General features: G+C 40.0%; 1 protein-coding gene across 4 annotated transcripts in view; it reads left to right on the forward strand.

Moving 5' to 3' along the window:
* Nucleotides 1–454: 454 nt before the first annotated feature.
* Nucleotides 455–22,956, forward strand: part of LOC143154323 (thyrotroph embryonic factor) — a 173,564-nt gene continuing 151,062 nt past the window's right edge. The window contains exon 1 of one of the 4 annotated variants that reach the window (XM_076326330.1): nt 455–1,327. In XM_076326330.1, coding sequence (XP_076182445.1) covers nt 955–1,327 — 373 coding nt within the window. In that variant the 5' untranslated portion in view covers nt 455–954. The remainder of the gene's footprint in view (nt 1,328–22,956) is intronic. The other 3 variants (XM_076326332.1, XM_076326331.1, XM_076326333.1) reach the window with 3 other exon arrangements.

Below are 22,956 nucleotides of genomic sequence, written 5' to 3' on the forward strand. Positions count from 1 at the left end.
GGTATTCGGTGATCGAGGAATCGCGAAGGTGATCCCAGTGGACACCCATCGTTCTCGGTGACGCGGCAATTAATCGCGCGACCCGATCTCCCGAGCAATCGCGCATCGATCGTAACTAATCGCGAGTACACCCGACGGATCGTTCGAACGTGTATTTCCGACGAATTTGAGTATCGTCCACGCTAGATTGGCAATCGTCGCGGCCATATTCGCGTTAGGTATTCGTTTCTCGTATCTTATCCGGGGGAAGACTTCGATTCGCGCTGGTCGCACGAGTCCTTGACGATTCGCGTGCGGTGCTCGTCTCTCGGGAACACGCTTCAATTAAAGCCGACGTAATGTCCTAGAATCAGCCAGGAGAGAGAGAAAAAAGAAAAAAAAAGAAAAACCATAATACACCGGTTTCCTCGTACGCATGCGAATTCAGAATTCACTCCTGCGCTTTTTTTTTCTTCCAACGGCTGCGATACCATACCCAACCGCTTCCGTACGAAACCGTTGCTCTTTGATCCGCGCTCACGTCAGTGCCCCGTGAATGTTTATAGGTTACGCCGTTGCCTACGAATTCTCGAAACACCGAGATACGTGCCACGCGAGCAACAATCTCACGAGAGCTACGCTACCGTTACTTTCTAGGGCGCAAACGTTAAAAGACGATCTAGAACGATCGGACACCCGTGTCTCCGTTCGTCGATGAAACGAAACAAACCGATTCTGGTTTATCACTGTTCGGAAACAATCAGCGAAGTTCCGTTCGCGGGTACAGGGTACCACGATGTATCTCGTCAGTGAAATCCCTTAAAAGTCATCGGAAGAGGAACGTGGTGGATCGAGGACGGTTTCCCTGTCGGTGAACGATCGTGAACGAGTAAGACCAGTTTACCAAGACACTAGGACCAAGATCGAACGCCAGTAAAACTGGCAACGGGAAGTGATCTCTGCCCGTGGTTTCGAATGGGGAGCGAGGAAGGAGGAGATGGGATGGCAAACGTGGACGCCGCCGCTTCCTGGCAGCAATATTACACCTGGTGTGCACCGTACTCTCACCCTCATCCGAATTCCCACCCCCATCCACCGTCCCATTCGCACACGCACCCCCATTCCCACTTTCACCATCCGAATCATCTGAATCAGTATCAGAGCGGTCAGTATCAACAGCAACCGCAGGCGGTGTCCACGGCGAATGCTTCCGCCCATTATTCGAGCTCACAGCAGTATCATCTGCAGCTGCAACCCGCCCAAACGCCACCCTTGCACCAACAGCAGCAATTCCATCCCGTTAGGGGACAGAACGCGCCAAGAAGAGCCGCTCCTTACGACCGACCAGGTATCCAATACTGATTTCTCTATGGCTTCCAGTGACGGGTACGTTCTATGGGGTGTTCGTTTAAACTGGATATGCGTGCGATCTCGTGCCCTTTCGTCGGAACGTTTCGACGTTTCGTAAATTATCCCGGAGATGAGAATTCGAAGACGACGTCTTTGCAGAATTTTCTTTAAATAATGCGCGTCTTTGCGCGATTCTCTTTTAAAAAGCGATCGTTTTCCAGCTCTCAGGTGGACACCTGGGTGCTCGAAAGACGAGGGATCGAGTAACCTGATCGAGGACGAATTAATCGAATTTTTAACTATGTCTTTGCAACGATTGCGACGAAGTTGGCGACGAAGACTGTCGTTCGGTGTGGTATCTTTTTCTACTCGATGGAATGTGGTGGGGGGATTGTTTTGTTATTGAAATTCGGGAGGAAAATTGTCTAGGCTACGTATTTACATCGGAGAATAATGAGAGTAATGAAACAATGATAATTGTGAAAATAATTACAAATACGAGAAATCTGATTTGTTTGATATGGTTTGACACGTTGATTGTGATATTGATTAGGAGTGAATTTATAGTGTTTGTACAAACGTGGAATGTTAATAGTACAATTGTCTATTTAGACGTTGTGCGATTTCTGATCCACAAAAATAACAAAATATACAAAACTTTTACACAGTGTTTGCACAAACGTCGAATAAAAGTTAGAAAATCTTACAAAAATCTTCGATTCATCGAAGACAAGATTCTGCGACATAGAGTTCTTTTACACATTACAAATTTTGCGACAAAAGGAACAAAAACGTCTCGTTTAACTTCCTCAAAAACGAATATTTATAACTGAAAGTACAATTCTCTGTTTAGAAGTTGTGCAATTTCTAATCCACAAAAATAACAAAATATACAAAACTTTTACACAGTGTTTGCACAAACGTCGAATAAAAGTTAGAAAATCTTACAAAAATCTTCGATTCATCGAAGACAAGATTACGTCCACGTAAAGTTCTCTTATACGGTATTTTTAGCGACAGTTTGAACAAAGCTATACTCGCTCTAGGCAAACGGAGCAATAAATTGTAGTATTGTTGATGAAATATGGAGTCGGAAGTTCTTTACAGTTTGCTGACTGAGAGTACGCGTTGTTGTTCGTTCCGATAAAGAACGAACGTGTAATCATTATGCGTTACGTTTGCCTTTGTAACGGATCAGTGGTGCGCAACCTTTTCACGCCGGTTGCTCGAACAAAACAACATTTTCGGACAAATAAAGGAACGTAACTTGAGAGATATTACAACCGGGACGTAATATAAAATACACGATTAAAAATATGTATTCAGAGGTTTATTAAGGAACCTTGACTTCTAGTGGCTTCTCGAGGTGGAAGAAGCACTTGGAAACTGACTTTGGATTTTAAACGCAAGCTCTTTAACACTTGTCCCGATTGAAGTTGTGGCAAGTTGCGTAATAACGGTCAGATTTTCCGGCCACTCGATTCTCGATACGAATAACTAAAAGTTCCAATTTTCAAGCTCCCGTATCGACGAAACACAATTAACATCGCTTCTAGGTTTTGCGACAAAAGGAACAAAATCGTTTCGTTTAACTTCTTCGAAAACGAATATTCGTAGCTGAAAGTACAATTCTCTTTTTAGGGCTTGTGTGATTTTTCTGATCCACAAGATTAAGAAAATATACGAAACTTGTTTCTTTTATTTACATGTATAAATCAATGTTATTTACGTGTATAAATCAAAGTTTTTCAAAGTTTTTCAAACGAGTCCTATTCACCTCGAATACGTGCTGGTGATAATCCAAAACAAGCGTTACGTTTAATTTGTTCGGATGTTTAGTTAGGTCGCTTTCATAATTTATTACCGGTAAAGAGCTTTAATTCGAGACATACCTCATGAAAAACGCCTGAATTCATCTCTGGTCCTTTTCTCGTTGGTATCGAAATGGTTAAAGGAATCCATCCTGCAGCGGACTATCGATCACTGACCTCTGTTTTTAACACACGGTTAAGTATTGTAATTAATCTTGAGTTCTATACTTAAGGCTAGGTATTGTACGGCCAATTAAATGTTAAATCTCAACCATTCGTCATTGTACGCGGAGTGTAGTAACTCTATATTCTTATCATTAACTGGTCAGCTGATCAATCCTGAGACGGGTACCGGTATTAATGCGTCGGTAAATTGTTCTCCAGCTAGAATGTTAACGAAACGTCGAAACACTCTTCCAAAAGGACACGGTTCACCTTCAGAAAGCGTAGATAGTATTAATTGCGAGAAACCAGATTGTTGAGGCCTTTTAAACGCGTATTGTTGTATAAAATTGCCTCTGCTCCTAATAATTGCTCATTTGGAGCACGATCGATAAGTCGATTCGTTGTTAATATCCGAAACAGATTCACGAAGGGATATTTCGACAAAGCTAATGAAACTAATGTTGAATACTCGTGATCGATCGATGGAGGCAATCGATAATTTTATTACGATTGTAAAATTGAATATTTATGGAGTAGAACGTGTAATCACCTCCGTAGAAAGTGGTTCAAATTTAAAGTTACATTTCGATTGAACATTAGTTTATAGGGAGAAAATTCGGAGCTAATATCTGAAGCAAACACACGAAGTGTTACTTTGACAAAGCTAACGAAACTAATGTTGAATACTTGTGATCGATCGATGGAGGCAATCGGTAATTTTATTACGATTGTAAAATTGAATATTTATGGAGTAGAACGTGTAATCACCTCCGTAGAAAGTGGTTCAAATTTAGAGTTACATTCCGATCGAACATTAGTTTATAGGGAGAAAATTCGGAGCAAACGCACGAAGTGTTACTTTGACAAAGTTAACGAAACTAATGTTGAATATTCGTGATCGATCGATGGAGGCAATCGGTAATTTCATTACGATTGTAAAATTGAATATTTATGGAATAAAACGTGTAATCACCTCCAACGAAAATGGTTCAAATTTAGAGTTACATTTCGATCGAACATTAGCTTATGGGTTGCAAAAATGAGAATTATCTTTGCGAAGCTGTCGTAAAGTTTGTATCGTTAACCACTCAGAGTTACGTAATTTAACTTACTGTGCCTGTAGACGGAAAACTGTTTTTGTTTATCTATTAGGTTTTGAAAGAATCAAGCGGTCAGTTCGAACTAAGAGTGCAAGAAAGTTTGTTCGAACCACTTGCGCAATTACACTTGCTGCATCGAGACCTCGAAACGTATTGTTATTCTTGAAGCGGAAATTGTTCATCCGTTTTACAACAATTGGTTCCTCGTGAAAAAGAAATAATTATCTTTGCCAAAAATCCATAAATCGCGATAAAACAACAGAGGTTCTTCGAATCGATAAAGAAACACGACTATTCGAGTATCGTTAACATCGTTGCTGACGATTTAAGAGTAAAGAAATAATTGATGATAAAATCCTTCCGAATGAACCAATACTTTAGAACAACGCGTAATTTTCATTTGCAATCTTTTACTTCAAAGAGCATCGTTTTCGGGGATACTGCTATCCTAACATGATAAATGTATATATATATTTACTTAATTTCGAAATAGATCAGCAAACAAAGAAATTGATATCTTGGAACGTTGAAGAATGTATGGAAAGTGACGAGGAAAGAAATCGTTTTTATTTCAACGTTTTGCTCGAGTCTCGTCCCTTAACGATGATGCAAAATTCATTCAAACCGAATAATTCAAGAGAGATAATTCAATTCACGATTCGTTTAATAAGTTCTTCTTCGAAGAACTGCTTCGAAAGCTTGTTAGTCGTCTGTTGACACCAATGTTTGTGTCACGATTTGACGAACGTTGGAAAATCGTCTCGAAAATGTTGCTAGACTCTTCATTGCCACAGCGATTCATCGTGCTCTGGCCAATCTTGTCCTTGGCTTCCGGATACTTATTATCCTGATCGCAACCCTGGAGGATTCTACGCGGAATTACATAAGCGGCGCTGCGGCCGATCGTCACGCGACGTCAATCACCAAATGGGTCGATCCTTCTGGAAGAATTAATAACGTCGGACAGTTCGGCTTCTTTCGCAAATAACGTATATATCGTCCTGATTAAAATCCCATTCCGTCGTTTATACGTTGGCCCGGCTATACCCCCGAGGATCGCGTTCCTTCCACGTAAATCTCTTGGTACCGGTTGCTTCTTCGATGCCGGCCAAATAAACCGAGAAAAAGGCCCGGAGAATCGAGCGATTACAGTAATCGATACCTTAAGTGGTACCAAAGGTAGCAAACGTTCAACCGTTCCCTACAACGCGTGTTTTTCGTCGTGGCTACTATTTACGATCGGGACAGGAGCCTATATTTGGTAATATCATTTTACTTTAGAAAATGTAAAGTTCAGATTATAATATCTAGTTTATTATCATATGAAGGGATTTTGCGTATCTGGTAGATCGTGTACACGATCCACTCTTAACTGTATCAGGTGTGCCTCATCTAAATACATCTCCGTTGACAATTTTGCAATTGAACGTTACTCGACGATACGAAACTCCGATTATTCGAAAATCGAAAGAAATATAAGAAAACGATCTACCGAGCTTGTGTCAACGAAACGCGAACAAAATACCAGCAACGATCAAACGATCAAACGTGGATCGTGTACACGATCCACTCTTAACTGTATCAGGTGTGCCTCGTCTAAATACATCTCCGTTGACAATTTTGCAATTGAACGTTACTCGACGATACGAAACTCCGATTAGTCGAAAATCGAAAGAAATATAAGAAAAGGATCGTCACGATCCAGGTGACCGGAGACACAGATCTCCAAGAATCGAAGTTGTCGTAAAGTTCGGATTGTAATATCTAGTTTATTATAATACGCAGGGATCTCGCGTGTCCAGTAGTATAGTAATTGTATATATAAGAATACAAAGTTCGAAGAAATGCGTGTACAGTGATACGTCTCGATGCGAACGACGACAGTGTCGTGTGGTCTTTCTGACTCTGGACTTGGAACTCGACTAAAATGAAAAACCAAAAGAAAAAGCGGCCAAACCGTTAACCGCGTGGCGGACGACCCTTCTTAAAACCATTTCTTAAAACCGACATCGACATCTGGCACCCTTAAGATCGTTGTTGCATTCATTCCAACACAAAATATAAAACTTTATAATAGTAATTTATTTTTTTTCTATATTATATTTATTTTCAGTTTCACTTCTCTTTCGCCCAAAAATCCGTAAATCCCGATAAAACAACAGAGGTTCTTCGAATCGATAAAACTGAATCGCGTAACTGAATTTTCGAGAATCTTTTCACAGGAAACACGCCAACATGTAAATAAAAATCTTTGCAAGGATCTTTATCCGCGATTCGAGTAAATGTTCATCCATTTTTCGACAAAGAGTACAGAATCCATTTACAACTGGGTCGAAACGACCTCGTACCCGTAACCGATTAATATTTTTCCCGCACTTTTGGCACCAGTTTTCCTTTAAAATCTCAAAACGTCGTATCTTAGAGTCAAAATCGAGACACGGTACGATGTGACTCGAGAACGTCTCGTTTGAAGTACGGTGTAAACGTCATTCGAGAAGTTGACGTTTCAAACACGAAAATATCCAATTTTGAATTTGTCGCGTAAGTAAAACTATGATAAATAAAATTGAAATACGCTGTTTAAGAACAACCCGGACGGTTCGTCCGATCGAAGCTGAAAGGTATTATCTGATTAAATCCGTGGAAGATGAAAAGGTAGTATCGAACGAGGCATGGTCGAGGCACCTGACCGAACGATAATCATTGTAATTGGTTGGAATCTCGCAGCGAATGATCATCGTCGTCAATAACGAGGTGCTTCCGTGTAATGGTAACACAGTGAGGGCAAGTTAACGATTTTTGGAAGGCGAGTCGCGCCATAGGCGTCGAAGGAACGCGAAACGATTTCGAATGGGGCTCAGCCAGTCGCGAGGCGTCGGAGCGACTGGATGACGAGGAAAGACGCGATTTTTCTACGGAATGGCGTTTGCGTAACCGTACGCGACACAATCTACGGGTACCGCTTACGTATCGCCGTCGAAAACAAAAATGTCCACGAAAACGACGATCGACCGAAGTAAATCCACCCTGTCTGGGTAGAGAGCGTCGCGAAGGGATGAAAACCGGGACGACGCGTGGGAAGCCCCGAGACGCAACCGTCGGTGAAACGAACGCTGAATTATTCATGGGGATCTGTTGCTTTTATTCGACCGGTCGCGTTGTCGTTTGTACTTTGAATTTATTAAAGACGGACCGTGGAAATGACCGGCGAAAATTGAGCGAGACGCGCGCCACTTGAATTATCCGCGATAACATCGAGAACTGAGAATGGAGAGTGGTGTTCCTTCCTTTCACGTGCCGTGGTACGGTGTGTGCATGTGCATATCGAGTTGAAAGGGGATGATGATACGAGCGAAACGTTCGAATATTGAAGAAATTCTTTGGACGATTCTCGTTAGGTAAAAATTTGCATTTGAATCGTGGAATGAATATTGAAGTTTGGATTTGATTTTAGAAAACATTGCGAATCAAATCTTTCATGTATTTGATGTTAGTATGTTTCAGAATCGGGAGTGTTCGAATATGTTGTGGGTGTTTGAACTTTGCGCGGAAATTTTGAATATTTGGGTATTCGAAGCCAATTGGTATTTACGCGGTTAATTCGTTTCGAACCTTTTCTCACGAGTCCAATACCGTGTGAATCGAATTGTATAATATTTCATAGATGTTCGAACGTTGTGTGTAAACTTTGAATACTTGAGTATTCGAAGCCAGTTGGTATTCACTCGGTTAATTCGTTTCGAACCTTTTCTCGCGTGTCCAATACCGCGTAAGTCGAATAGTATAAATACGATCTGTTGTACGTAGAAGGAACGGTGTAGATTAATATTTGCATAGATACAGGCCTCACGAAGGCTAACTGAAACGTCTGGTTCAGTGTGACTTGCAGTTTCTTCCAGAACTTACCGATCTTTTTTCCTTCCTGTAATAAACGTGTATTAGATCGAATTAAAACGAAGAAAAAAAAAATGGAATACACACGTACGTACAAAATATTCATAAGGACAGAAATGTGTGTTGCGCAGCTCGATTCTGTGCCCCGAAAGGTTCGAAGAATTACCTAATCGCTCGTGAGAATACTATACGTTTATTTACAAACTTATATTAATATCGTACTTGGCCGGAAGCCTCGAGCTTCGTCCATGTCCCGTGATTCTCAACTATTCGATCTCTCGCGAGAATACTCAACGTTTATACGGAAACTTACGTTAACGTTACACTCGATTGGTAGCCCTGAGCGCTTCTTCAGCACTCAATCACTCGTGAGAATACTCGATGTTTATTTAGAAACTTGTATCAGCGTTACACTTAGTTGGAAATCACGTGTTACTTATTGTATTACCAAATAGTCCGATGCTCTCGATTTACCAAGTGAGCGAAGCAAATATATCAAAAATGGTTTCAAATATTTTCACTGAGAGAATTCTGAGAGTCTTTCGTCGAAAACCCCAATGTTTCCTCGCTCTTCAAGTTCACCTACATGTCAGAGCTCAATGCTCTTGACCTATTGTCGAAGATTTACTCGAGACCGAGCGAAGACTAGCCTCAACTATCTCAAACTACCTCTTAATCCAATCTCGGTTTCTCTTATCGAGTTGCCTCGCAGGAGAATACTTCGAGATGAGAAAATTTGATAATTCCAAGTGAGAAATAACATCGACAGAAATCCATTGGACCCATCGTTGCTGTAATTTAAGAAACGTGGTCCAAGATTACGTGGGATCACCATAGGACAAAACGATGTATACAAATACGTATACAACTATTGACTGAGTGTTTCGTCGAGAAAAGAATTATTTTTCACTTAGAATTCTCTCAGTGAAAATATGTGAAACGATTTTGGATACGTTTAATTTACTCACTTGGGAAATTGAGAGCATTGGACTATTTTGTAATACGGTAAGTGACACGGGACTTGCAACTAGAGTAATATGACATTTTAGTGTTGTTAGTCTAGTCTAGTCTAGTTTAGTCTAGTCTAGTTTAGTCTAGTCCAGTCTAGTCTAATATAGTCTAGTCTAGTTTAGTCTAGTGTAGTCTAGTCTAATATAGCCTAGCCTAGCCTAGTCTAGTCTAGTCTAGTCTAGTCTAGTCTAGTCTAGTCTAGTCTAGTCTAGTTTAGTCTACTCTAGTCTAGTCTAGTCTAGTTTAGTCTACTCTAGTCTAGTCTAGTCTAGTCTAGTCTAGTCTAGTCTAGTCTAGTCTAGTCTAGTCTAGTCTAGTCTAGTCTTGTCTAGTCTAGTCTAGTCTAGTCTAGTCTAGTCTAGTCTAGTCTAATATAGTCTAGTCTAGTTTAGTCTAGTCTAGTTTAGTCTAGTTTAGTCTAGTCTAGTTTAGTCTAGTCGTATTTATTTACATTACCAATAGGGTTTTCTCGTTACGAAATCATGGTTATACTTTGATAAAGGAAGCAAGCTTTCGATTGCTTAGTATTAACTTTCGACTTCGTACAGAGGTGTACAAAATGCTTGTTAATATCGCGTCTATACGAAAAGGATCGTTTTTCGTTGCAACATTCTGAACAAAAATTCCATTAGGTTCAATTGAGTGTGAATTAGGTCTATGCTCTTAACATCGAGGGAAAAAGAATTCTTTCGAGTTGGGTTAGGAAAGTCGAATTGCTATTTATCATAATAAATGCACAAAAGAAGAAAAATTCCATTAGGTTCGATTAGGTGTGGATTAGGTCGAAAAGAATTCTTTCGAGTTGGGTTAGGAGAGTCGAATTGCTCTTTATCATAATAAATGCACAAAATAAGAAAAACTCTATTAGGTTCGATTGGGTGTAGATTAGGTCTATGCTCCTCCTAATAACATCAAGGGAAAAAGAATTCTTTCGAGTTGGGTTAGGAGAGTCGAATTGCTCTTTATCGTAATAAATGCACAAAATAAGAAAAATTCCATTTCTGTTTGCGAAGTGATCGATCAATCGCCATATTTTCCAATTTCGTTTTCCAAAATCTCCAGAAACGGGATCCTCGGTTCGGTTCGCTCGTGGTGGAAAAATTCTTCTCGGAAAGTAACGTCTTCCATAATCTCGTATAGGAGGCGAGTGTTTTCGCGAACGAACACTGTTACGAAAACGTAGCAGTCCATGCGTGCCGTTATTTTTCTCCCATGGAAATTCACGATAATCCAAGCGCTGAAATAAACAGCAACGTCCATCATCCGGAGTGGCGGTACATGAAAACCGTATCTAATCGTTCGCCATTTCCATGAGCGGCACTGTCTTCCGCTGGCCTGTCCTTCCTCGCTTGTACTTTCATAGTCTTCTTTTATTCAAATCAAAACCTGGCCAGTGTCTACGTCCACGCTGGATTCGCGAATCCTTTCCAGTTATTCCAGCGATGATACTCGTCGCGTGCAATGAATTTTGATGCGTTCGTTTCACTCCGACGATTCGTGCAATTCGATAACACCGGTGATACGTTAAGTGTATCGAAACTGTTACACCAAACCCGAAGAAAATTCATTTCTAGTCAATTTTTGGAGCATCGAGATGTTCGACTCGAAAGAAACGAGTAATAAAAGTAACAGGTATATACTTTTATACTATACAAGTAATAGAAAGTAATAAAAAAGGAATTGAACGATACTCGATACGATAGTGCACGATAGCTAACGAATAGGACTAGGTTACTAAACTGAATCGGTATTTGTCCTTATCTTCTCCGTTTTTACCCTCATCCACTTCTTTGTCACTCTTCGCTTTACTCTGCTCCAGCAATTCAACCCTGCTTTCAAGTTTGGAAGTTTCTTTCGGAGCATAAAAAAGGAATGAACCATACTCGATACGATAGCCCGCAATCGGTAGCTGTACATTGTGAAATCGACAGTTTAAACGATAATTGTTCGTAGACACGTTGCAATATACTGTCGCGGTGTGATATTGTCCACGTTCCTTGACCTTGGATCCCAGCGCTCGAAAGATTTCGCACGTAACGAGGATACGAGACGCGAGGAACTTGAAACGCACGCGCGAGAGAAACTCGGACGTGGAACCTTGAGAAAAGGAAGAAAAAGAAGAAACAAAAGTAGAAAATTCCCGTGGCCAACGGAAGTCGTTCGATTTCGCGGGACGCGAGACCGTAAGCGTGTAATATTCCACGAAATTCGCCGACATGTCGCGGAAGGACTGTTAAAAGCTTCTCGGGTGGCTCGCGCCTATTAGTTCCAGCGTTATTAATCACGAGGAGGATCCAAACGATCTACGATCTAACGAAGGTCCCAGTGGTTCCACGTTGGGTCGTTTCCGCGATGAATGCAACGCGCGGCGCGATCGATCGTGGATCCTGAAACGCGTTTCCAGCGCTCAAGGACGATGCCGTTCCGTCTCGTTGCCGAGGATAATGCAACGTCCCAGGATAAACTCGGTGGTCGGTGTTTATTCGTAAGCGGACGATCGCAGGATACCGGTCGCCGGCGAATAATCGATTTCCTCTTCGTTCTCCGCGTCTCGAGCCCAACGGCTCGCATCACCCACCACTGTTCGAGAGCTTCGTTACGCTTAAACGTCCCACTCGACTCCTTCCTGTCAGTTTCCACCTCTTTTCCCAAGCGAAAACCGAACCGTCGACGATATTTTTCTACACGTAACGCCTACCACTCGAGCTGTTCCAAGTTGAAGCTAACGTTCCCTTTCGTCGAATGCTTCCGAGCTACGGAGTTGTGACAGTGACGATCCTTTCATCGTCAATTGTGTCCGTAGCGTGATTTTAGATCACTTGGCAATGTTCTCAGATCGGTAAAGTTACTATCAACGTGGTATTATTATTATTACCAACGAACAGGACTATGTGACTAAACTGAATCGGTATTTGTCCTTATCTTCTCTGTCTTTACTCTGCTCTGGCAATTCGACCCTGTGTTTATGTTTGAAAGTTTTTTTCGGAGCATGAAGCTCGAACTACAGAATTGTGACAGTGACGACCCTTTCGTCGTCAATTGTGTCCGTAGCGTGATTTTAAATCACTTGGCAATGTTCTCAGATCGGTAAAGTTACTATCAACGTAGTATTATTATTATTATTACCAACGAACAGGACTACGTTGCCAAATTGAATCGGTATTTGTCCTTATCTTCTCCGTTTTTACCCTTCTCCTTCTCTTTGTCACCCTCCACTTTACTCTGCTCAGCAATTCAACCCTGCTTTCATCTTTGAAATTTTTTTTCGCAACATGAAAGCTTGATCTACAGAGTTGTGACAGTGTCGACTCTTTCGTCACCAATCGTACCTGTAGCGTGATTTTCAATCACTTGGCAATCTCCTGAGATCGGTAAAGTTACTATTACCGTAGTATTATTATTATTATTACCAACGAACAGGACTACGTTATCAGGTTGAATCGGTATTTGTCCTTATCTTCTTCATCTTTACCCTTCTCCTTCTCTTTGTCACCCTCCGCTTTACTCTGCTCAGCAATTCAACCCTGCGTTCACGTTTGGAAGTTTTCATCGAAGCACGAAATTCGTTCCGCGCGCATACTTTGTCGCTTTTGGCCGTGGACCGCTGAAAGTAGGTAGGCCAAAGTTCACTCCCTGTTGCTCCATCGTGCTCACTCTGGGTGTATCCTGTTCCCTGTTCTCGTCGGAGGATTCGAGCCGAGACAGTCGTTACGTGTCACCAGGTAAAACCGGATCAATTATTCATCCATTTTTGAGACAGAGATGGCACGCTCGTATCGACTGTCCAGCAATCGAAGAGCAAGAGAGACAGTAGGCACGGTTGGAAGAGACTTACCACTCAATGACACTGACTAGCTGATATTTATTACATTGGAGCGCGTATTTTAGCTTATCCACGGTAACGATTCTACCACACTATCGTTGGCTTTTTTTCTATCGTGTATGGTGCATCGTTTAGTACCTGTTACACTTTAGAAGGTTTGTGGTACTTTGATACAAGTTTCTGACTGTTCTCAATCACAGGTGTATCTACTTTTTGCGAAACGATATCGACTACTTTTCAGTCCCTCGTTTTGGCACGTTTTTTGTTAAATTGTCGGCGTATATAGAGTTCCTCGTTATAACGCCTCGTTCGATCCTCCGTAAAACGTACCGGATCATCGTTTACATTCTCCGATCGACAGAACGGCCCTCGAATATCTATCTTGCTCCAACGAGTCAATTATTTTACGGTGAACCAACACCGTTTCGTGGAAACTCGTCACGGTATAACGGTCGTTGATTTATTTGTTTGTATCTTCTTCGAAACTAAAACCTTGCGAAGCATCGATCAAAGGTTCGAGCTCGATCGAGAGGCGATCCTTGTTTCGGTACGCTTCTCGATGTATTTCGTATATTGCCGAGCAGTTCGAAGAATAACGAACGATTCGAGGAACGAGATGCGGTGAGTCATCGCGCGAAATCCACCGGAAGATCTGCTCGGCCCACACGCGCTGGCATGGCTTGCATGTGCAAGCAGATGCACGCACCGATGCGCGGCATCGCTGGCCCACAGCCTGGTCCGAGGAGCAAACGCGCGATTCTTGATCCAGAATCGCTCGAGTCGGTTGAATTTTAGCTTGTTCAGTCGAACCGAATTCAAGAACGAGTCGGTTGAATTTTACCCTGTTCACTCGAACCGAATTCAAGAACGAGTCGGTTGAATTTTACCCTGTTCGTTTGAACAGAATTCAAGAACGATTCGGTTGAATTTTAGCCTGTTCACTTGAACAGAATTCAAGAACGAGTAGGTTGAATTTTAGCCTGTTCACTTGAACAGAATTCAAGAACGATTCGGTTGAATTTTAGCCTGTTTGCTCGTACCGAATTCGAGAACTGTAAGCGTAGCAACTCAGCGTTACGAGAACGCGTCCTTTCTTCCGAGTTGAATATGCAACTCGAAGTACTAGATATCACTGAGCGTTCGCTACTCGATCTGCGACACGATCTCTTCGGTTTCTCGCAGCTAGAAATTCGATAAACAGCATTGAATTGATTCTTTGGACTCCGAACTCGATTCACTTCAAGGTTCCACTCAGAATTGTACTCGAAACTCGTCGAACACCTTGGGTTTTTAAAATCTTTTCAGAAATCAAATTCACCTAAATTTTAGGACATTTACCGAAACTTTGGATACATTTCGATCCTCCGACTTGACCCAAGTGTATAATATAACTACGTAACCGGTGTAATCTATGGAATGTACAATTTGCGTATAGATGCGTAACACTCGTTATTAGTCAAAGTATTAATTTGAAATCGATATGCGTCGTTTCGATGTCGGAAGTTACTCGATTGAAAAACGGAACGTTATTAATAAATTGGCAATTTCGTAAGTACGTAAATCGAAACGTTGACAGATAATATTGGTCCTCGTCAAGGTCGTACAGTGTTCAATTACGTTGGACACGTTTAACAGGTTCCTTCGCGGGTAAATGATAGCAGTGTCTCCAAACGGTTGAAACGAACAACCGTGGTCGCTTATTGGAAGCTGGTTACAAGGGTGGAAACGTACGATAATTCATATTCACGATTAACTCGAAACCTCTGCTAGTTAGCGTTGCAACGCACCGGCATAATTGCATCCTGACAGTGAATAGATTTACACTTCTGCTCGAGGATACGAGCTTCTGCCAATATCATTCTCTCTAATCAACCGATTATACGCGTTATTCGTTCCGTGGCTTCTCGAAACGATGGCACGTCACGGTAGCAGTTTTGTTTCGTTTATTCGTCTTATCGTATAATTATGACCTCCGTGGACTATTCCGGATAAATATTTCATTTTCGTTCGAGGAAACAGGATAGACGGGAACAACGTGCTCGGGAATTTTCAATTTTTAATTGCCATTGTGACACCGCCTTTTTACTCGGCTTGCACGCGACCAAAGTTGCCTCGAATCCTGAAATTCTTACACCGGTGAAGGTAAAATTACCAAACCGATGAACGTAAAATTACCAAACCGGTGAACTTTGGAACATTCAAATCCGCGGTTTCGGAACTCTTCGAACCCACCAACTCTAAACCATCCAAACTCGGAAGTTTGGAATTCTTCAATCCGCGAACTTGGACCTATCGAATAAATTGAAACTGCCGAATCGGGAAACTTTCACAGCCACGAGCTTGAAACTTCAAAAACGATGAACTTGAGATTCTCGAACCCTCGAACTCTGAGAGACTTGTAGCGTACCAGATCCGAGTTTTCGCGAAAAGTCGAATGTTGGATCGCATTGCACTCTATGGAAAATCAACTTGAGTATTCAAACTCGCGAAAAGTCGAAGCTTGGATCGCGTTGCACGCTTTAGGAAAATCAACTCGAGTATCCAAACTCTTGAATAGACGAAAGGCTAGACGTCGACGGTGAATAAAAGTGGCAACTCCGACGCACAAGAGTCGCATAACATTAGATCCGTGTGTGGCGTGTCACGGCACGGCGCAACGAATCGCATTCACCGGTGGTAAAAGGGTGAGGTAAAACAAAGCCTAATAAAGGGAGGAGGACACCAGGGAGGAGGAAGGAGCCACGGCGAACAAAGAAGGGTCTTCTTCTTGAAGACAGTTCGCTCGGTCGTGGCTCGGTCCTAAGCGTGTCTGTACGAGCCTCCCACTTGCGCATTATGCGAGGAGATACCCTATCTGCTGCGAGAGGAACGTTTTCCCGTTCTTTTCTGCGGCGCATGCCTGATCCCTGACCCTGGGCTGCGATCCCGGCCCAAAGACCCCCCCTACTTCGCCATGCCTGGCCCACGCGCCGTCCGACACGGCCCTGTGCTCTTGCTTTCTTTCATACTCTTCGCTCGAACGGTTTCGAATCTGCTCGTAATCTTAAAGGCGGTTACATACTCGTAACCAGGTCCTATCACAGTGGAGGGGGCAATGGTAGCCATTTTCCGTGGGGCCTTGTAACTTTTGATTCAAATTGGGAAATTAAGTTCGTTGTGGTAGTGATCGTGGAATTTTCGGTGAAGAATAATCGAGAAAGTTTTCGCGCAATATCTGCGATACTGGCCCAAAGACCCCCTCTACTTCGCCATACCTGGCCCTGTGCTCTTGCTTTCTTTCATTATCTTCGCTCGAACGGTTTCGAATCTGCTCGTAATCTTAAAGGCGGTTACATACTCGTAACCAGGCCCTATCACTGTGTAGGGGTCAATGGTAGCCATTTTCCGTGGGGCCTTATAATTTTCTAATTCAAATTGGGAAGTGTTCAACACGAAGACAATCGAGAAATTAAGTTCGCGGTGATAGTGATCGTGGAATTTTCGGTGAAGAATAATTGAGAAAGTTTTCGCGCAATATTTGCGATACTGGCCCAAAGATCCTCCCTACTTCGCCATGCCTGGCCCAGGCGCCATCAGACACGGCCCTGTGCTCTTGCTTTCTTTCATACTCTTCACTCGAATGGTTTCGAATCTTCTCGTAATCTTAAAGGCGGTTACATACTCGTAACCAGGCCCTATCACAGTGGAGGGGGCAATGGTAGCCATTTTCCGTGGGGCCTTATAACTTCTAATTCAAATTGGGAAATGTTCACCACGAAGACAATCGAGAAATTAAGTTCGCTGTGGTAGTGATTGTGAAATTTGTGGACCCAGGATCGGGTCTTTGATCCTGGCCCAAAGACCCCCTCTACTTCGCCATACCTGGCCCTGTGCTCTTGCTTTCTTTCATTATCTTCGCTCGAACGGTTTCGAATCTGCTCGTAATCTTAAAGGCGGTTACATACTCGTAACCAGGCCCTATCACAGTGGAGGGGGCAGTGGTAGCCATTTTCCGTGGGGCCTTGTAACTTCTAATTCAAATTGGGAAATGTTGACTAGAACAATAGTGATATCATTGCGTTTCGTTGCACGCGTCGTTAAGGTTTATCCGTAAGATCCTCGGTTAGGTATGACGTTACTAATCGTTTGAATATTGTGAAAACAAATTACATACGTATATACTATAAACTACCGAGTAATTGGAAACTGTTCAAACGATTAATAGCGTCGCGGTAGGATCGGTTAGATAAGACCCTTAATGTCGAGTTCAACTAGCAGATCCGGGACGAAACCTGGTAACATTGCCTTTTGAAACGAAAGTATTATTTATTCGTACAGAAGAGAGTTTTTTTTTTTTTAATATACCAGTGACTTGTAACGGAACAATAATTTTGGAGGGTGTAAACAGAAGTAGGAGTTTTCAATGCGCGAGTTCAACTTAGAAGTTGACTCTAAAATTTTGTTAACTATTTTTGAATTACCCTGTATAAGCAAACACTTGCATGTTTAAACACACAAAGTAATCTCGAAAGAGGACATTACGCGTTCTATCTATTAAATATTTTGTATTCTAGGATAAGAAATGTTTACACGATATTGCAAAGTAAATGATTTTGCGATTTACGATGTACAGGGTGGTTTATTTAAACGATAACGCTTAAATATCTTCGTTGTGTACGATTCCATGGAAAAACTCTTTAGGAAAAGATTAAATTACTTCAAGGGGCACAGGTAACGATGGAAAAAGCTTTTTTTCTTTCGAGATCATTTTTTCATGTTCCCAGAAGAATCCGGAAAATTGGAAAATTTTGCAAAACTGTGCGAAAGTGAAATAGTTCAACCGTAACTTAACACCATTTTTCTCTGTCATGGTATACGAGATTATTATTTTTTCACGACTACAAAACTGTGTACCAATAATTGTCGAAAATTCCATTCTTTCCAAGCACTCCCATCGATCATTCGAATCGATGATTACAGTTTAATTTTACAGATTACACTTGAATTTTTCTACTTTTTAAATTCATAAAAAAATACTTTTCTATAACGACTCCTCGTACCTGTAATCATTCTTCAAAATTTACTTTTAGAATACAAAAATGTTCCTTCTCTGTTAATCGTGGTAGGAAAAGTTAATATTCTTCATAGAAATATTCAAAGCACAAATACAGGTATTCCAGTAAAATTGAACAAATTTCTGTTACTCCGGAAGTGAAAAGCACGACTGTTTTCCTATGTACTGCGCACAGTATAACGAGTATTTCTATTTTAAACTTTTCAATGAAGTACAATTACTATACCAATCGTACTTCGTCATCTTTAGTGTCATTTTTTATATCAGTCACTTTTTACTACCATGACGCGTCCAATGTACCTATAATTAAACATCGAAGCGTGTGCGGGAAGAGAATGGAAATGTTTTTCGTGTCGGAATTGATCGTTACTTAAAATAATGTTTTCTTTGCGCTTTTCGTGAATAAATAAATACACACCGGTATCGTTCAGTAGTCGAATACGTTTATATTAAATATGTATACCGGAAGTAGGCCCGTGACTAGGTATTTCGGTGCCTTTGGTCTAATCGTTTTCCGGTACAGTTGATACTTCGTGTACGATTAAGAACGACGAAATTGCGTTTAAAAGCTTTGCCTCCGAGTTATTAATTGTCGAAGATAAACGTAAATGACGTCAGAACTCGTATTACTATTGGTGTGCGGACATCGGCTGATTTGTGACAAGGTTAGTGTTGCAGTCATCCAGAAGGACCCATTTACTTCGTACTCGATGAAATAATTTACGACGTTAGGTGACACTGGTATAATTCATTGCAAAATTACGTTACGTGGGTAATCTATCCAATAGTGATACAATAGGATTAAATCTATTTACTTTACAATCCCACGTGGTGGATTTTTATAAGACCTTGTTAAGTTTTAACTAGAAAACAACAACTAGGATTCGATGTCGTGCAACGATTCGTTTCAGATCTTGTGTGAAATTTGAAAAGGAACTATAGTATAGCGTGACGTTGTGAATTATTACGTCGAACATGAGACACATAAATCGATCCTTCCAGATGGCTATAAGAACGAGTTGATGGGCAATTGAACCAGTGGCTTCGAATTTTTTCTCTCAAACGATGAATTGCAAGTTCTGTCGGTCGATTGTATGGAAGAAACTTTACAAATCTTCGGGCAGATTTTAAGTATTATATTTGTAAATACTTAGTTATTAATGCGTACGAACGAACGTGTACGATTTTGAAAATTTAACGACAAACACGCTGCTACAAATACAAAGTTTCATCTTATTAGAGAATCTCTTATCGAATCAATCCTCGAAGTTTTGGACAAATGTCGTTTTGCAACGTATGTGGGAATGTTTTCGATTATTTAGTGTTTTTCCGTAAACTATGGGGATAATAAAGTGTCAAAGTTTAATTTACCTCTAAAGGCAGCCAGATGCATGTGCCCCTTCTCCTTCCACACCTTGTCACGCCCCTGATCGGAAAGTTCGACAAGATTATCGACATCATTATGGTTCTGCGCCATTTGGTGTGCAGACAGGCCTTCCCACATTTTCTTTATCAGGTGGTTTGCGAAATAATCTAATACGATAACACTTCGAGTAACGTATGTATATTGCTGTATTGTGATTCGCGTAATTGATTAGTTCTATTGAAGTTTATCTACGATGTGGTCGATGAAACGTTAACTGTTCAGCCTGAGCGATTGAAACCAGAGAAACTATACTACTTGCGTTCAATTTTATAAAATTTTTATCAATTTCCAGAGTTAATGGAACTTAAGTGAAAATTGTGTCTACAATTTAAGTTTCAAGTGATTAACAGTGTACGTTCTTATTTATCGAAAATTTTCATTTTTCGGTATTGGTAAAAGTTATTTTCTACAATCTAATTATTATTGTGGTTGTTATTACATTCTAAGTAATTGAAACTAGAGAAACTACTCTATTGGTGTTCAATTTTATAGAATTTTTATCAATTTCCAGTGTTAACGAAACTTAAGTGAAAATTGTGCCTACAATTTAAGTTTCAAGTGATTAACAGTGTACGTTCTTATTTATTGAAAATTTTCATTTTTCGGTATTGGTAAAAGTTATTTTCTACAATCTAATTATTATTGTGGTTGTTATTACATTCTAAGCATTTGAAACGAGAGAAACTATTCTACTTTGAGTTCAATTTTATAAAATTTTATCAATTTCCAGGGTTAACGAAACTTAAGTGAAAATCGTGTCTACAATTTAAGTTTCAAGTGATAAACAGTGTCTACTTGCGTTCAATTTTACAAAATTTTATCAATTTCCAGCGTTAACGAAACTTAATTGAAAATCGTGCTTACAATTTAAGTTTCAAGTGATTAACAGTGTACGTTCTTATTTATTGAAAATTTCCATTTTTCGGTATTGCTTAAAGTTACTCCAATTATTATTCTTGCTGTTATTACTATTATTGTAGCATTATTAAACAAGGTGGCGAAAATTTCCATTTTTCGGTATTGCTTAAAGTTACTCCAATTATTATTGTTGTAGCATTATTAAACGAGGTGGCGAAAATTTCCATTTTTCGGTATTGCTTAAAGTTACTCCAATTATTATTGTTGTAGCATTATTAAGCGAGGTGGCGAAAATTTCCATTTTTCGGTATTGCTTAAAGTTACTCCAATTATTATTGTTGTAGCATTATTAAGCGAGGTGACGAAAATTTCCATTTTTCGGTATTACTTAAAGTTACTCCAATTATTATTCTTACTGTTATTACTATTGTTGTAGTATTATTAAGCAAGGTGGCGAAAATTTCCATTTTTCAGTATTGCTTAAAGTTACTCCAATTACTATTATTCCTGTTATTACTATTGTCGTAGCATTATTAAGCAAGTTATCGAAAATTTCCATTTTTCGGTATTGCTTAAAGTTACTCCAATTATCATTCTTGCTGTTATTACTATGGCGGTGGATTGCACCCCTGTCGAATAGTGATTCACACCTTGAGATGGGAAAGTCACCAACTTAGGCTACTCTTCTTCTCATTCACCATACGCTACCAGTTGTCGCGCGATCGAAACGCTAGATGGTGTTACTACAACGTTATAGTGACGTATCACACAACGTTGCAAAATATTTATACAATCACGACGCGTCGCATAAATCGCCACGAAATAAGAATGCCAACAGCTTGGCGACATTTACAGTTTACAGAAGACCATCGATTCAATGAATAAATTATCTCCCGAGTATATACAGTTGGATTTTCCTACTGAATTCCAATGGAAATATAATAAAGTTATTGCATCGTATATGTGTACACTGTATCTGCGATACCAGAACGATATCCCGCCTTTTGGAGATTCAAATAATTCATCGTTTGAATTAAAAATGAATTTCTGTATGGGTGATCGATAATAGTGTTTTATTCAAGCGATGTGCGTATAAATATATCGGGTTGGTTGGAAAGTCGTTTCGTTTTTCAAAATGGAGGGTATATAATTTAGTAAAATGTTTGTGCACTCTGAAAATATTGTGTAAAAACATTTTTATTAATGAAAACGAAACGATTTTTCGAACAAGCTAATATTACGAGTATAGAATGTATTAAAATATGCAAAATACATAAGAGTGTGCAAGATAAAATGTAGAAAATACGAAGAAATTCATTGTATTGTTCATTTATCGCAAAGTTTAATAACGAGAAACTATCGATACAATGTTATCGTGTAATACTCATCCAGGTTAGATGTTTTCAGTCCAATTTATAAAAAAACAATGACACCTTTTAAGTCTCTCTTAATAATTACGTAACAAGAAACGTATGTGAACAAAATTTAAGTTTTCAATCTCGAATATAAGAACTCTTTGGTAAAATATATTTGACACATTAATAAAAGTGACTCGATTAAATAATAAGCAATAAGTGCTAATGGTAAATGGAACTTGGAAGAAATTATCAATCGTGAAAATTAGTTATAATTTATAAAAGTAGAAACCAATTGTCACGATTACCAATTTCTTCCTTTAAGTTTTTGATACTGCTTATTAATTATTATTCAATTACGTTACGTTTCTTAATTTCTAGAATGTATTTTACCAAGGAATCACTTTCAGAATGAAAACCGTTAAATAATACATAAAATACGTTAATGATAAAAACCGTGATCGTAATAAATGCTCAATGATTGTGCATACGATCAGAATATTTTGTATTAACGTCACGAGCGCAGTTTACGGTGAAATAACTGGGAAAAAAGAGAAAATTACTGCAATATGTAAGAAAAATATAAAAGAACAAATAATTGTATGTATTTCGTACACGTCACCGACTCGTGACAAGTGTGCAGATGTAAATCGTGGAGTATTAAGTTTTTTTCTCTAATACATGCATCCGTGAAAAACATTAATAAATATATACATTTCCATGCACAGAAATCTTAATGTTTCACGTACCGATAATCTCACAGTTCGATAATACTATCTACTATTTACATTTTCTACTTTTTCGAACAATTGGATTTGTTCGTTGGAAACGTTACATTTTAAGGAAAATATCAAAATTGGTAAATTTACACAAGGAACGAACCCCAATACTTGTGAACTTTGAAACGACATTGGTGTCGTTAACTATGGTTAACTGTGTAATAACAAGTTCGTCCTTAAACATTGAAAACTGACGTGACAGTTAACGCGTCAATGTCTGTACACGTGTGTAGAAAATAAACCATTGTATAATAAGGACGCGTTTAATAGTGTTTTTCGTAACGCGGTTAAGAAATTGCAACAATCCTCGGTTAACATGGCGAATCACGGTTCTGCAACGCGGTGAATGCAG

The sequence above is a fragment of the Ptiloglossa arizonensis genome, chromosome 14, assembly GCF_051014685.1.
Source record: "Ptiloglossa arizonensis isolate GNS036 chromosome 14, iyPtiAriz1_principal, whole genome shotgun sequence".
Classification (NCBI taxonomy): domain Eukaryota; kingdom Metazoa; phylum Arthropoda; class Insecta; order Hymenoptera; family Colletidae; genus Ptiloglossa; species Ptiloglossa arizonensis.